At 41.6% G+C, this 17230-nt stretch overlaps 1 protein-coding gene across 3 annotated transcripts in view; it reads right to left on the minus strand.

Moving 5' to 3' along the window:
* MAN2B2 (mannosidase alpha class 2B member 2) overlaps nt 1-17230 on the minus strand; it is a 43862-nt gene that overhangs the window by 20271 nt on the left and 6361 nt on the right. For 2 of the 3 annotated variants that reach the window (XM_090035549.1, XM_090035551.1), the window contains exons 3-8: nt 14991-15096; nt 10413-10585; nt 9192-9307; nt 7369-7546; nt 5443-5641; nt 868-1058 (exon numbers count right to left, since the gene is read on the minus strand). In XM_090035549.1, the coding sequence (XP_089891675.1) occupies nt 868-1058; nt 5443-5641; nt 7369-7546; nt 9192-9307; nt 10413-10585; nt 14991-15096 (963 nt within the window). The remainder of the gene's footprint in view (nt 1-867; nt 1059-5442; nt 5642-7368; nt 7547-9191; nt 9308-10412; nt 10586-14990; nt 15097-17230) is intronic. The other variant, XM_090035550.1, reaches the window with a different exon arrangement.

The raw sequence follows: 17230 nt of genomic DNA on the forward strand, positions 1-17230 counted from the left end.
TTCAATTGCTATAAATAATCTCTACATGTGATCTATTAAAAAAAGGGAAGAAAGATATATTAACACTGTATCCACGGATTTTAATTTTTTCCACACCAAATTAGTAATACATAAAACAAGATAGCCATCAAAGCCAAGATGTATTCAATATATGTCTTTCATAATATTGAAAGATGACTATAATTGCTTACAAAGAGATTTAGTGATCTTGTAGAAAAAGTGCAATTCCACAAGGAAATACTATTTTCCTCCATCGTGGACCTTTACTAACGTTCCAAATTTCTCCTCATAATCTTACCTCCATATTTGATTACATCCTATAATGAGGCACTACAGTCTGTAAAGGGTTAACAAGTCCTGACTGGACATGTGGCCCCTAAAGACAGACATAAGGAAAGTGATGCAGACAGGAAGTCTCTCCAGCCTTCTGGCTGATCCAGTTCACATGATCACCCAATGTGTCTGTTTTGATGATGTACTTTTGTTTTGTGACCAGGTTGTGGACAAAACAATTAGCCCCGACAGAAGGGCCTTAAAGGGACTAACCCTTGGGGCTTTATTTCTTTTTCCTTGGGGAGCTCCCCCACCAGCCAGTCAATATACCCCACACATATGAACAAAATGTACATCCAGACATCTTGATTTGAGGGCCCAATCAGGTACTTCTAATTACACCACCAATGAAGTAGAAGTGTCAGTTATGCCTACAAAATTAGGAGCTCCACTTCACTTCCCAGGCCAATATTTATAAGACTTGATTCTAACATAGGGATTGTGGTCTTTAACTACAGGGGCGGAAAGCGAGGAGGGGGAGCTACCTCTGGATAACAGCGTAATATTGTTTCTGACAACAAAGTGTAATTTTACCTCTGAGACTGCCCATCTGAGACTCCGAAGCTGCTCTAAGGCCCAAACTTTGCAAACAGAGCCTGCTGAGTACGTCTGAACATACTGTGTGAAAAATGATTCTCCAGCATTGAGAAGTGAACTTGCTCTCCGTGCAATTCCCTTCAGCGTGCTGCGGGAAGTATAAAACCCCGTCCATGCTTGAAATGGTTCTGCAGGGAGTTCCAGAGATAGGGCACACCATGAAGTACTAAAACAGTACAGTAGTTTCCTGCTTCATTTCTGACCACTACACTATAAAACTTTTTGCCTATTCCAACAAAAAGCAAAGGGAGGGAAATAACATGAACCACCAAACGGAACAGCACTGTAATGGTGGACTGTAAACAGACAAATCTGAACAAATTTTTGTGGGGGTGGAAGGGGAGACCTCTGCTTGCTAAAATTATGTTCCTCTGAAACTCTACAAGATGAATTCTGGATTGTCCTTGAAACACTGTATATTTACTCAATAAAATAATTGCTTTATAATGTCCAGTAATTGTGTTATGAACCAACCATAGTCTCTCTCTTAGTCAGCCAAACAAAATGAGATTTAATTACCTCAAATGGAGCAGAACAAGTGAGGGGCCCTTCCACGCTCAGGACAGTTATAACAGTACAAAATATATCAAAAGATGCCCTCAAGTGGCCACAGGGGAGCATTTCAATGATGTGTTAGTGCTTATGAAGTTCAGTATTTCATTTGGTACATTACCAAAAAAAAAAAAAAAAAAGGTGTTTTTTTAGGGGTTTTTTAATCTCCCAAACCTTTCACTGATTGTGCATGCTTTAACTCCTGAACTAGAGTATTACTGGCCATGAATAACTTTAAGTGTTCAAAAAACAAAGGCAAAATGGTCCTGGAGTGCTTTGCAAACTGCCTACATACAGCAACAATGACACATTGTCATGGCTGAAGTAGAAGGCATGAGTCACACACCAAAAATTTTGGTTGACGAACACTTCCTATTATTTTGGGAATTTTGATGGGGGTATGACCAGTTTTGCACACACCAAGAGACAAATGTGGAAAACTAAGCAAATCTAGATTAGAAAAAGAGGAGACTTATCTGGGAATCAAATCTAAATTTCTAAAACATGCATCAGAACTGACACTTGGCTCACTAAGTGACTCATTGACATACTATGACATGAAGAGTATATAGAATATTAATCATAAGAAGTAAAAGCCAGAATCTGCAACAGAAGAAAGTGAACTAGATATATACTGAACAAGGGAGGCATAATAAACCCATTGGGACAGGAATTACACTACTATGACACAGATAACTGATGACGATCAACTACAGCATGTACAGTACAGTGAATGACATAGGCAGGTAAAATGTGCAAATACCAGAATATGACAGGACGCAAGTGGTGAGGATTGACAATATGTGTATTAGTAAGCTGCTAGATATGACGTGATTCCTAGATGGAAGCACATGAGGATCAGTCTACATAATGATTCACAGGAAGCAATGATTCCTTTATTCATTGATTTAAAAAAAGGTTAACAGATGCACAGAAGCAAGCTAAATTTGGTCCATAATACTCTTATGTATCTATCCACTGTAAAAAAGCAGCAGCTGCAGTTACATTTACATCAGAAACATTAGCAAAGCTATTGGCACCATCCCTCCGAGTAGCTATATTTGCATCCAAATGAAAGAATATTTTCCTGGGGAAAGTTGAGTAGGCACCTTGAAGCACGTTTACAGCTTGAAAAACTCAGAAGTTAGATACTGTCTTCTCCATTAGAAATATTGTATTCCTGCACCCGAGATGCTTTAAGCTCTCAGTAATACTCTGACAACCTGAAGAGTACCATATACAGTGCAGTTAAAGAGGATTAATTAAGAAAAAATTTCAGAGGTAGACTAGATAAGGTTTTATCTACATATAGGATAAATTTTGCAATGAGCTTTTGAATTTAAAAACAACTGCAGAATCGGTAATTCACATTAATTGAGAAGACATTTCCTCTTCCAGTCTAAAGAACTGTGTGTACAAGATGGACATTTTATGGAATAAGTGCACAGCATTCTAGGTTAATCATATTAACTGCTGCGGGCTCCTGGAATTGCAGCAGCTACTGCTCATTCTACCATTACATTTCACACAATGATACAAAAGTAGACCTCTAAATCCAATTCCATATCTGAGGCAGGATCATCCCTATTCAAACCATCCCATACAAATCTTTGCCTATCCTAGTACTAAAACTACATAGCCAACCCTGTCACACAACTACAAGGCATAACACCCTAACCTGCCATAGGAAACAATGGCAGCTAGTTCCTGCGCTGTTACTTTAAGGGCTATTTAAAATATGCTAGAGAGGCAGACAAAGGCAAAATCCCCCACAGTCTGTACCAGTCTGACCATGAGGCAAAATTCTGTTCTGACTCCAAGCATGGCAGTCCACCTGACCCTGAGAAGAGCACCTCTGCATTTTAGTCCCAGACGGAGCATTTAGACCCAGCAGGAGCACACCTGTCAAAATCCCCATCTTTGGCTACAGCCAACATCCAAAGGCTCTGAGGAAGGCACCCCCGCTCTCCACTCCCCCACCATGTAGGAGCACATGGGGAAAAAAATCCTTCCTAGCCACATGTGGCAACCAGCAAAGCCCAGAAACATGGGAAATACCCGTAACAGAAAGCAGGCATAGCTACTCCTAGATCATCCCCAGCCACTGCTTATCCAACCTCTTCCTGAACATCCCCAATGTTGGAGAGTCCACAACTTCCCCAGGCAGTCTATTCTATGGCCTCACTGTTCACTGTGAATACATTTTTCCTGGTATATAATCTAAAGCTACTTAGCTGCAATTCCAAAATGTCGGTTCACATCCTCTTCTCTATAGCAAGGAAGAAAAGATTTTCTCCCTCTTCTTTACGGCAACCCTTCTGATATTTGAAGACTGCTATTATGCCACCTCCTAAGTGCCTTTTCTGTAAGCTAAACATGACTATTTCCTTCAACCTCTACTCCTATGGCTTACTTTCCAAGCCCTTTATCATTCCTGCAGCTTGCATTTGGACCCTCCAACTCCTCCATGTCCTTTTTAAATGTGGAGCCCAAAGCTGTATGCAATACCCTAGATAAGCCTAACCAGTGCTGAGTAGAGGCACTATCACCTGATGCTCCTTTGATACAGATGAAAAGTGCATTTGCTTTTTGTGCAGCTACATCACACTGCAGACTCAAATTTCCAGCCTGTAAGCAGCCCCACAGGCCAGATGACATGACTGCACCCTGGATGAGGCCCATGAAGCCAGAAATTTGGTGGTGAGACAACTGCAAGAACTAACACTACCAACCACTTGTCTACTGTCAGATTTCCAGCTCCATGAGCCAGGTGACACCCCTGGTCTACTCTAAATTAATAAGAAACAGTCCTGACCTGCTGCTTTGTATCAGTCTTTCATCCACCACTACATTTCTCCCACTCAGCCTTGACCAGATGTTCTAAACTCTGCAGGCTTGTTCACTATTTTCTCAAATCTCTGACTTATCCCCAGGGAATAAGAACCAATCAGGTTCCAGATCAGGACAACAACAGCACATCCTCAAACCTACCCCTTCCTCAGGTGTGTCTTTAGTGGGCATGTCTACATGAGGCTTTTACTGCACAGTAGACTAATTAGCTGCACAGTAAAAGTTTCAGTGTCTACATGTGTGGCCCTATTAGGCTGGAGTAAAGTAATTTACTCCACAGCAGGATAGTACTTGTATTTACAAGTACTATCCTGCTGCAGAGTAAAAAACTCTGCAGCAGCGCACATGTAGATGCTGTCCCAGCTGGCTGGGGCAAGAGGGTATTTCAGTGAAGGAGATGCCTGCTGGCTAGCCCTGCACTGAAGCAGCCCTGTGCACTAGCCAGCCCTGCTGCAGCATGTGGAACCGAGGGGAGCAACCCTGGGCTAGCAGGCTGACCCTCCGGTTCCCCTGCTGGCCAGGGCCGCTCTGCCCCAATTCAACATGCTGTAATCTTGCAAGCACATGGAGATGTGCGCCTGAGAGCAAGAAACTCCAGAGCAAAAAGCTCCAGAGCTTATGGCTGCGCTTTAATAGGCGTGTGTAGGCAGGCCCACTGATACCTGCACAGCAACATACAAACTACAGAAACAGTCTCACATGGAAGAATGCCTGAAGGCTTCCTTTGAACTCTATGTGGTCTCATGCCCTAGTTCCTACTGCTTCATAGAAATACCCTAAATCCCTTCCACTTAGTGCAGCTTTTCTTTTGTTACAACCCTGAAGTGGAAGTTATAGGGTCCACCGATTCTGCTACTGAGACAACAACAACGACAACAAAAAAAAACACAAAAGGAAAGCTCTAATTACCTATTATACTATTACTCAGAAATGTTTCCCAATGTCTTTTTTCTCTTCAACAAAAGTTTTTAGACTTGGAGCTTTCACAAATGTTGAATTGTTGTGAATTTCTAAAGTTGAGAAGTAAATTAAACTAAATATAAAATCATAAATATATATACAGATGAGAGAAAGCACACAGAGCATATAAATTAATGTATTAGAATGTACCTGTTGAATATGGAAGAAAGTCTTGATCATTCAGAATGTCCCATGTGAGGTTTCTGCTATGCACTGCCTGGAAGTAATCATTAACAGTGGCATACTGGACAGTCACTCCAAATTCATCAGCATGCTTATTAATATAATCTAGTAATGGATCCATGTTGGTGTACTGAACTGATGCATTAAAGAATTGTTTGTCACAGCCCTGAAATTTAGAGAATAAAACAACTAGGTCACTTCTAGTCATTTTTTAACTTCCACATAAAAGCTACTTAGCAATGTTTTTGCAATAAAGTTCTTAACCTCTAAAGGAGGAAAGCACGGCCCTGGAGGTAGGCTCTGTGTCAATCAGCGCTAAACATGTCTAAAATCATGAGTGGAAGTAATTAAGGAGTACTAGTAAATACAGTTGGATGCTATTTTGTAGTACACAAATCAGCAGGAGGGCATGTTGTGCTTTGTCATTACTTTGCTAAGGCTGCTTACAGATATAAACTGCCCTCCCGCCCCTGCCTCACAAAATAGTGCTTTATTTTAAACTCGGTGTGCCCCTGTGTTAAGCCCACCATATGCCCAGAAATGGCAAATAGATAAAAGCCCTGAAAAGACCCACTAAAGCACGTGATCTATACAGATGCCGTGGAGTCAGGTTGAATCGATGTGCTGCCTCTAAAGCGTGTTTTTTTTTCTTTTCAATGTCTCTCGGTGCCCACAGTGTTGGGTTAGGTTTGGGGTGTCACAACTCAACACAGGCACCCCAACCCTAACTGCACTGCTGGGAAAAACACCCCAGGTTATAAGAAACAGGAAATATATATCTATATAGATCTCTCTCTCTCTATATATATACATACATATACACACACACATGCACACGCACACATATATATAGATATATATCTATCTATAGCTATATATATATATAGAGAGAGAGAGAGAGAGAGAGAGAGAGAGAGAGAGAGAGAGAGAGAGAGAGAGAGAGAGAGAGAAAGCCTGACTCATGGACAGAATGAATCACAGATGCTTTACCTGCTGCAGCAGTTTTGGCTATTTAGGATTTGGCCATTTGTTTGACAATTTCTTCCAGTAGGATATGCTTAACTGAATTAAAAAACAGACTGAAAATAAGATTAGGTTCTCTGGCAGACTAAGGACCATGAATACAACAGATAAAGCAGACAACCTGAATGGGCATATCTGAGGTTCATGTACTGTATACTCTTGCTACTGCAACTAACCTACATATGGCCTTGACAAAGCAGTACTCTCAGGACTACAGTCTATTCATTCATTCAGTTCAAAACTTCTTCTTCTCCCCAAGACAGCTTTTATACATTGGGCTGGTGCACCTATGATCTGAGCAGATAACAGTGGAAAAAAGCTGCATAGAGATAAATCAGGGATCCAGAAATTGCAAGAAATGATTTTTTTCTTTGGAGTGACAGACATTCCATTAAAGGTGGCCAGGAAGGAGTCCCTAATTTTGACTAAGAAGTTCAGGGTTCAAAAAAGAGACCTTTCTGCAAATGTTGGGAAAGGCATTTTTTCTAATGGTTCAACTGGTAAAGGATGTTGAAAGTATGTATTCACAACTAGGACTATGCGTTTATGTTGTAAATTCTGCATTATTAAGATTAGGGCACTGCTATATTATATACAGTACAGGTTTAGAATAACTAGTCCCTGTGTTGAAGAATTTATCGTCTAAATGAGACTAAGAGAAAAGATCTGCTATTCAGGCACATATTTTGCAATAGGATTGCATTAATTACTTGGGGAACCTGATTTCTAAATTAACATGGAATATGAAGAATTTACGTGTCAGAACATGAAGAAAAATTCCAAACCCAGACTTAGTGACTGCTTAAACAAAAATATCCTACTCCTAGGTATTTCTGCCATCATTAGGGATAAACTAAATGATACACTCACCCATGGCCACAGGACATCACTAGTTCGGAACCATGCTGCCCTGTTCTTAATGTTTGCCACCATGGTCTGTGCATAAAGGTGAATGCTGGTATCAGTAACAGGAAGACTCATGTTTGGATAAACACCATCTTTTGGTGGATCTGGGAAAACTGCAATTCCATTCCAATAAAATCCCGATCTAAATAGAAAGAGAAGGCAATTCACTGTAAAGATGGGCACATTGGAAAATTATGGATGGAAGCATTCTAAGGTCTAAATCTGTTGATACTTGGGGGCTCAGCGACACGAATCCTGATGACATACATTCTTAGTTCTTAATTTCTTTTACATCTGGTTTTCTGGGTGCTCACTCATGGTTAGACATGAAAAATCTTACGCTGTCTGAGAATAATTATATTTGGCCTGCTTTATAGCAGCTTGAAGTCCTCCCTGCCTTTCACTTAAAATGGGTTGGCAACATAGAGCTCATGAGCTGGATCCAGTCGACAGGATCCCACCAGCAGATCTGGAGGGCTTTTCCTGTTCTGTTGCTGCTCTCCACCCTCCCAGCTCTGGCTTGACACAGGTTACGGTTCCGTGTCAGCAGTGGTGGGGCTTTCCAACTCCCATACCAGGGCCAAGCAGCGGAGCTGCACCCATGTCACTGCCATTTCCCCTTGATCACCACTCCCTGGATGCAGCTTCTAGCCCCTGGGCTAGAAGCATTTGCAAACTTTATCCATCTTCCTGCTGCTTCTCCCCACAATTCCTCCAAGCTGTGGCATTGGACCACGCAGCTTCCAGCTGTGTCCATGCTGCATCCAGAGAGGGGGAGAAGAAGAATGAGAGGAAGGGAGGAAAGGCAGTGGCAGCATGATGCCATTTGCAGCTGCCTAGTCTCAGTGCAGTTCTCCCACTAGCTGGAAGCTGCACTAGGAAGCAAAAGACTGGGTGAAGCGGAGTGGTACGGTTCCCAGCTGCCTGCCCCAGCCTAAATGCAGGGAAAGCTCCCCATTGCTGATGCACTGATGAAACCACCCAGCCGAAGCTGGACTAGAGCTGGGTTGTTCTGGCCTGTGGCTTATAAAAAGGTTGCTGGACCCTGATTTATAACTACGTTATTTCTTAAATAATCCAAACCATGAAAGGAATTGTAGGTTTGAGTCCTACTAAGGATTTTCAAATGTTTCCACAGCAAAGACCACTTCTTGACGGACATGGCTTATAGTCTGTCATAATTTTGTACTGTAGCTTATCAGGGTGACAGCTGAGTATCTTTTGTGTAAAATGAATGAACTATAGTGAAGCCTTTGGTGGATTTCATGGAGTTTCTAACACTTTCCCTTTTCAGGCTCCCCTCACCCTTTACTTACAGTATTTTTCTATTCGAGTTGATTATTTTTTTTATTTCACACCACTTATATTCTTTATTAACCTTTTCTTGGGAAAAAGGAAGCAGGTAGGAGAGTCTAAACAGATGGAGGTGTCAGAGGTGGAAGTGTCAATCCTGCTGTGGTGGAAAGGCTTTTTGAAGCCTTTTACTGGCCCTACGTTTTACAGTGAGGAAAGAATTAAGCCTCAATCGTTTGAGGTGCTGTGCGCCCTCACCTTGTGGTGGCTAGAACTTGTTATGGCCCTTAGCACATTACAGCATTAAGCTCAATGAGTCCAGCCACCCTTTCCATTTACCAAGCACCTGGAACAAAAAGCACTCATGAAGTGCAAGTCTTTTACATTAAATAGAACTAGCAGATGACCATATATTTCATATTGCCTAAATGCCTAAGATTTGGTGCTACTGAAGAAAAATAACTAATGCTTGCTCAGGGTTTAAAGCTTCAAACCTGTTTGAAAAGGGCAGTTGTGATGGGGTACAATAGCTGAACTCATCCATAACATGAGTGAAGATCTCCTGATTTTCAGATAAGGAGGGAGAACTTCTCCACACAAACTGGAGCTTCTAGAAAAGACAAAAAGAAATACTATAAAACACTGTAAGATATATGCCCGCACAGTTCAAAGCTTTATTCTGCTCTCTTTTACATGGACACAATTCCCACCAGCTTTGGCAAAAACAAGACATCTGTAAGTCATGGCAGACCTGGGCTCCTAGGGACCAACTTAGATCAATATAATCTGTGGGAACCTTTCTACTGATTTAGATGGCATTTGGACCAGTCCTTGAAAAACTAAAAGTGGGAATGGTTTCTCAATCTTCAAAAATGTCTTCAGAAAAAACAAATAAGCAAACTGATTAATCACAATTCATCAACAGAGAAAGGGAATCAATGATGGCTCCCATGGAGTCAATGGGAGCCTTACCAGCTCCTCAAGGGAGACCAGGATTTCACTTATGGTTCATATAACTTTTACCCAAAGCACAATTAATTGGGCAAGGCTCTTCTGTCACTTAAGCCTGTGCACACCTGAGCTGTAGAGGATCTCATCATGGATGTCTAAAGGAGAATGCAACCTAAAAATTAAAAGCCAGACATTTGCTATATCTTAGAGTTCTCACTCAAGATGTGGAAAGATTACAACAGAAGGGCTAAAGTCTGTGGGATGCTTGCTTAGCTCCCACCTATGTTTTTGTAGGAATAACTGTTGCTCAATTTTACAAACACAGATACATCTAATTAACTGTCAGAAAATCTGATTTACACTATAATCTTAAAAACAAATTAAAATACAGACTATCTTACACCAGAGGTCTACATGGTCATCTCTGCTTATACTCCACTGCACATTCAACTCCTAAGCTGCAATATGAAGGGAACTATACTTATGGCTTGCTCTACAGTCTACATTTTATAGTATACTTTTACAATTAGACTAAATACCTCTGTCCTAGACCACGTCAGGAAGCCTTGATCAATATAAGAGGACACAGTCTTAGTGTATTCCTTTTACCATACAGAAGAAACAGTGTGGTTTTCCAGAGAAGAATAATCTTTTTTCCCGTGTTAAGCTCAGAGATCTAATACTCTAAGTCAGAAGCTAAAAACTATAAAAACACCAGAAAAAGGAATTGCATGTAATGGTTTCACCATCTGGGGTATTTTTACCTTGGATTTCTGCATTTTGTCCTTCAGATCATAGTCTATGCGGGAGATGACGTGGGCGTTAAAACCAGCCAGAGCAAAAACAGTTGGTGTAGTAGCAGAAGCTCCAAAGGGATCTACATGCCATGAAAATTGAGGCCTTACTCCAAAGGTTTCATATAAAAATCCATGACCCTCTGCAAAGGAGAATTTGATTGTATTAGTAATAAACGTGCTCCCTTTACAAGTTTAATGGGCATATGGCATTACAGTTAAGCACAGTGGAATTTAAAGGTAAAAAAATATTCAGAGAGAAAAATTGCTTGTTCATAACAGTAATTTTGCTGTGTCTACTGCAATTAATTGTTATTACACTTCCATGTTAATAATGAAGCTGTGCTACGCTTAGAGACAAGCAATGAGACACAGCTGTGCAACACATAAAAGTTCATATGAAGGTTCAGGCTAAGTCCAAATAAAGGCAACAAGATAGGTTTATGGAGGAACAGATGAAAACTGTTCTCAGGAAATTTCAACACATAGCAAAAGGAAAACAAGGCACTTCAGGTTTTAGATCCGTACAATAAAACACACCCTTGTCATACAATTCCCCCTTTCAATCATAACATACCCAAACTATTTTTACTGGAATTAATTCCAAAAATGTAATAACTAATTCATATTAGTTTTGCTTTTAGTATTTTTTCTGTTATGTAAACACAAAAAAACTAAATTATGGTCCATATTCACACAGAATAACCTCTAAATAAAGTTTTAAAATATTAAGATGGTAGAATAAATATCTGTGAGTACGATAATTTGGGATCCTTTTTGCAAGAATTATAATTTTATAGTTTCTAATTTTGGGATTGCCATTATAAGCATTTCTATATAACTGAGGATATACTCCATTTTGGACTTTCAGATCATGACTACTTTAATACAGACACTTTAGGGCAAAAGAGTAAAAGACAGCATTTAGGAGAGGACCTGTGATATTGTAGGGTTTTGTTGTTTTCAGGTTTTAAAAAAAAAAGTCTATGTGTTTGGTTTATTTTAATTTATTACCAATCTTGTACTTCCTTAAAAAAAGTTATTCACGGATAGAAAACAAAACTATGAGATGAAGACAACTAGTGTAACTCTTAAGCCACTGTTCAGTTTTTCCAATATCCAAAGCATTTGCTAAAATTTGTAACCAAGCTGTGGTGTCTAACTACAGCTCTGGACACATGATTTTGAGTCCTGCACTTGTGCCAATGGCTGCACCCAGTTATCCAGTTGCAAATGAGGTCATCCAGGCTGGTTATTCAGGCTGCAAAGTCAAAGATAGGTTGTGTGTCATTCCTTTGTGCACTGTTGGCTAAAGCTACTTGCATGCCTTGACCATGGTAGACCAAGAAGATATACGATTGTTTTGACTGGCTGTCAGGGCTGTTCAAATGGTGGCCCACGGGCCACATGAATTCCATGAGGAGTTAAACTGCAACCCCCAGAATCCCCCCATTGCTCTGGCTGCTGCAGCCACCACAGCATCCAGGCTTCCTGTTTCATCTATGGCTTGTACTTCCCATCCTCGTCCCTAAGGACCAGAGTGCTCTGGAATCCAGGTGGTCTCGTGAGGCAGGGGAGCTTGTATGACAGTGGGAGGCTGAGGTGACAAATGCCAGGTTACTGCAGGGGAGATCACACAGTGGTAGTGGAGGGAGGGGGGTGCAGGGAAGCCCACATGGCACAGGAACACAGAAGAGCCCACAGTGCAGAAGTGAGGGGGCATGCAGGGAAGTCCATGGGGTGAGGAGAGCATGGGAAGCCCATATGGCAGTAGGAGAGGTTGTGGAGAAGCCCACACAATGAAGGGAGTGGGTGACAGCATGCAGGGGAAGTGCAGGGAGACCATGTAGGGGCAGGAGGGCATAGAGCAGAAAAGTCCATGCAGCAGGGGGGCATGTGAGGGAGACAGCATGGTGGCAGGGTGGATATATGGCAGGGGACCCTGTGCACTGTGTAGCCTGGGGCTCCCATGGCCCACATGGAGAGGCCCTTATGGCATGCAGCCCATGGCCTTTAAGTTGGATAGCCCTGGCCTGTTATTCACATACATTTAGCGCTGGAAGGGACCTCGTGACATCATCAGGTCCAGCCCCCCTGTTCTGGGCAGGAAAGACTGCTGGGGTCAAATAATCCCAACAAGGTGTACATCCAGTCTCCTTCTGAAGATCTCCAGAGTAGGTGCATGTACCACCCCTGCTGGGAGTCTATTCCAAAATCTGGTCACATGAACCGTGAAGAAGTTTTTCCTTATATCCAGTCTGAAACCTTCTGCTAGGAGTTTATGACTACTGTACCTGGTTTTCCCCTGAGGCACTCTGGTGAATAGTTGTTCCCCTAGCCCCTGATGCTCTCCTGATATATTTGTAAGCTGCCACCAAATCCCCTCAAAGTCTCTTTTCTAGGCTGGACAGTCCCATATCTGTCAGCCTTTCCTCGTACAGCTTGCTCTTCAGGCCTCTAATCATACAAGTGGCTCTTCTCTGGACTCTCTCAAGCGTCTCCACATCCTTCTTGAAGTGCAGTGCCCAGAACTGAATGCAATACTCCAGCTGTGGCCTCACCAATGCTGAGTAGAGTGGGAGTATAACTTCCTTAGTTTTGTTTGAGCTGCATCAGTTGATGCATGCCAGCATACTGTTTGCTCTGCTAACTGTAGCATCACAGTGGCGGATCTTATTCATTTTATGGCTAATTAGGACCCCAGGTCCCTTTCAGACATGGTGCTAACAAGAGTAGCACCACTAAGCCTGTAAGTTTGTTGCATATTTTTCCTCCCCAGATAGAACACTTTATACTTCTCACTGTTAAATACATCTTGTTCTGGTCCACCTATTTATAACTAATCTGTCTAGGTCCACCTGGATCGTCAGCCTACCCTGATACGTTGCTGCACTTCCCCAAAGCTTAGTGTCATTGGTGAACTTTGCCAGTGTGCTTTTCACCCCCACATCCAGATCCCTGATGTAGATGTTGAAAAGTACTGGTCCAAGTGTCCAACCCTGGGAGACCCCACTGGCTACCTTCTGCCAGGTCAACACAAATCTCTATCAGTACTCTCTGGGTCTTACCCTGGAGCCAGTTCCCACTCATTTGACCATTGAATTGTCAGGCCCATAGTCCTCTAGTTTGACTTTGAGAGCCTCATGGGACACCAAGTCAAAGGCCTTCCTAAAGTCTGAGTAAATGACATCGACCTCATTTCCCTTATCCAGGTGGTGAGTAACCTGGTCACAGAAGGAGATGAGCTTAGTCAGACATGACCCACCCACGAGAAAACCATGCTGGCTGTCATTCAGAACTTTGCCTTCTACTAGCTTACCGCATATGTACTCCTCGAGAAATTTTTCAAGAATTTTTTTCCAGGATTGAGGTCAGGTTGACCGGCTTGTAGTTTCCCTGGGTCCTTTCTTCTGTTCTTGAAGATTGGCACAACACTGACCCTCTTCCAGTCTTCTGGGACCTCTCCTGAGTGCCATGAATTTTCAAAGAGGTTTGGCAGCAGTCCTACAATAACTCTAGCTAATTCATTCAGCGCTCTTGGATGGAGTTCATTTGGTTCTGCTGACTTATAGATATTCAGCCTCTCTAGCTGTTCTTTCACCAGTTTTACTAGTTCATCTACACTGACTGTTGGTAGATGATCATCCCCATTGTGACTATTTTGTGTCATATCTGCATTCAGCAGGCTACCACTCTTAGACTGGTGGAAGACAGATGCAAAGTACTTGTTCAGGAGTTCAGTTTTCTCCTTGGTGTCAGCGATCCGATGTCCAGATGCATTGAGCAGTGGTCCCATGTTTTCACTGGTTTTCCTCCAGTTACCTACATACCTACACAAGGACTTCTTATTGTCCTTGATTTTGGTTGCTAACTTGAATTCAGTCACCGCCTTTGCTTTTCTAATCTGCCCCCTGCAGGTGTGGGCCAATCTTATGTAATTCTCCTTGGGGCCTATTCCTAGCTTCCATTATTGGTAAGCCTTCCTTTTCTTTTTCAGAAGATCTGCGACTTCCCTACTGAGCCAAGATGGCCTCCTGGCCCTTGTGCCACCTTTTTTTGTGTACAGGTATGGACAACTTCTGTGCATGGAGGATCATATCCTTGAGGAACAGCCACTCTTCATTCACACTCTTTCCCTGCAGCCCATGACCCTACAGGGCATTACTCACTATATATAAGGTTAGAACCGAGGCCATAATGCCTCCCTTCTGGCCTGAAAGTTTCAAACTTTTCTGCATGCATTTTTTATACATTTTATATATATCTTTTCACTCCAGTGCTGTCTCAGGCACCTGAGACCCATGTTATAACATGTTGTAAAAGATCTTATACTTGATGAGCCAATAACAGTAACCTTGTGTGCATTGCAGATTTTCTTTTGAAAGTAAAGACTTTCATGGTGAATTTGCATTATCAAACACTTACTAATTTTACAGAAATGTTGTTATTTCTTAATGATCAAGGAAATATAAGGTAATTTGGGGAAAAAAGAACCTAAAATAAACTTATGACAATGAAAACTAAGAGTTAAACACCAAATACCTATACCTGTTAACTGTAAAATTTGGTCATCAATGTGTGTCACAGCTTCATCATGCATCACCTGACCTCCAATTACGAATTCTAGTCGCCCTTCTTGAAGTAACTGATATACCTATCATATAAAAAGGCAAGAAGCAGAAGATAACAGAAAGGCTCTTTCAGTCTTTACCACATAGATTATAATACTCTGTAGAGACTGACAAGTTATTTAGATACAACCCTTTTTAAAACAAGGATCTACCATGATTTCTGAGTGTATAGGGCTGTGGAGGATATGACGGTGGAGGCAAGGTTGTTTGGGACTCAATTGTATTTACACACATTCCAAGTTTATGCTGACGAAGATATGGCAGCTTTGTTAAAAGTTAAAAAAAATTAAAGTATTAAATCTTATCCCACGATTCTCTTTATTTCCTATTTAGTTACTACTTACTAGTTCTTTCAATAGTTCCATAGTTGTACATTTCCATAATTTAATTATGGGAGATGAACTGTTTTTAAGGAAAATTCTACTGTACATAGGGAACTATTCTGTGCAGCAGCTTTGGAATTTTGATTAGAAACTCTTTTGTTCTCCAGTGCTTTAGATCTTGGGTGATGGCCAAACTGTGGTATGAGTGCCACATGTGGCACAGATAACTGCTGTGTGTGGCACCAGTAAATTGGAAGGGAGGAGACAGGAGAGCAGACAAGGCAGGAAGCAGAAGGCAGAGCTGGTGATCAGGCAGGGAACACAGGGCAAAAAGCAAAAAACAGAGCAGCAGGTTGGATAGAGGAAGGACATCAGAGTGGTGGCATCCAGGGAGGGCACAGGGCTAATTTGTGGTTGGCGCCAACTACATTAGACTAAATGTCCTTACTGTATTTACCACCTGTCCCAGAAATAGCACAAAATGTCAAGTGCCACTGGAAATTGGAATCATCTGGCTCTTTAATCAGTTGCAGCTTGGTTACAAATTTTAGCAAATGTTTTGGATATGGAAAAAATTATAATGCCAGTGCCCTATTCTACCAATGATCACCGCAGCCTTGCAGACATCATTTATACAATTATCTACAGTTTTCTGATACAAAGTCTTCAAAGCTAATTTAAGGTCCTTTAAGTGCACAGCCTCTATAAGCAGATTTTCACTCTCTGTCACTAATTTTGTTTAGAAACTGGCAAGTAGTATACCACTTCCACAGCTATTACGCTTCTTTCCCCAGGATCTTTGACTGAATACCCCTGTGTCTGTTCAGATATGATGTCAGGTTGTCAATTTTGAGTATAACCATTCCTATTACTCACAATATAGTAAAACTGCTTTAGGGCTAAGCATTCACCAATTAGTTCCAGCTGACTGTGGCAACTGATTAGCACGCTGGGAGACAGATAACATATCTGGGGTAGGCAGAGAACTGCTGCTCGACCTAGATGAAAAGCATTGGGAGCTATCATCTTCCATTTGGTGGGGATGTCCTGGAGAGATACCTTTGATCCAGACTTCTGGACACAGGCACTTTTTCACTTGTTTTATGGAACTAGTGAGAGGTTGAAGTATGGAAAAAATCATTTCAGCAGGTGACATCCATCCACAGGAAAAAAAGCAACAATGACAGATCTGGAGTCAAACCCTTCACTGACCAAAATCAAGTTAGGCCTGAAATTTATGTGCAGCTGCACTGAAAACAAATACACACCACTCAGGAGGTTGGTATGCTTAATCACTGTGGCATATCTACAGCTATACAAGACAGCTTTACTGTCTTCATCTTAAGTGACTACAGCACATTGGTCAAGGAGGCAGCTGTCACACTGGGAAACACAAGTGGGGGACGAAGAACAGGATGTGTGGTAAAGGAAATTGCTTAACATGAGCTAAGGAGTTTGTCCTTGTGCTGCCTCTGTGCACAACTGCTGCAGAATCCATTCTTTCAGGGTGTTCCCTTCAATAGTGCAGGATCTGCTGCAATTATCTTGTTTATTTTGTAATGTTAACTCTCCAAACTTGTGTTGATATTTTGTAAGGGGGTTTAGCTAGATCAATAGAATCAGGATATCAACTCTAATATCAGTTTTGTTATAGTAGCCACTAATATTAGAATTCAAATGGGAAAAAGGGGGCGGGGGGGAGGGACAATAATTATTATAATCTGATTTCAAGGTCCATACCTAGCAACTGCTAGGGTTAAAAACAAACGTTATTTGTAACAATGTCTAGGACACTTAACACAGATTAAAAATACATTTGTTTCTAGCTGTCCTA

The sequence above is a fragment of the Crocodylus siamensis genome, chromosome 2, assembly GCF_052110815.1.
Source record: "Crocodylus siamensis isolate JL-2025a chromosome 2, ASM5211081v1, whole genome shotgun sequence".
NCBI classification, from domain to species: domain Eukaryota; kingdom Metazoa; phylum Chordata; order Crocodylia; family Crocodylidae; genus Crocodylus; species Crocodylus siamensis.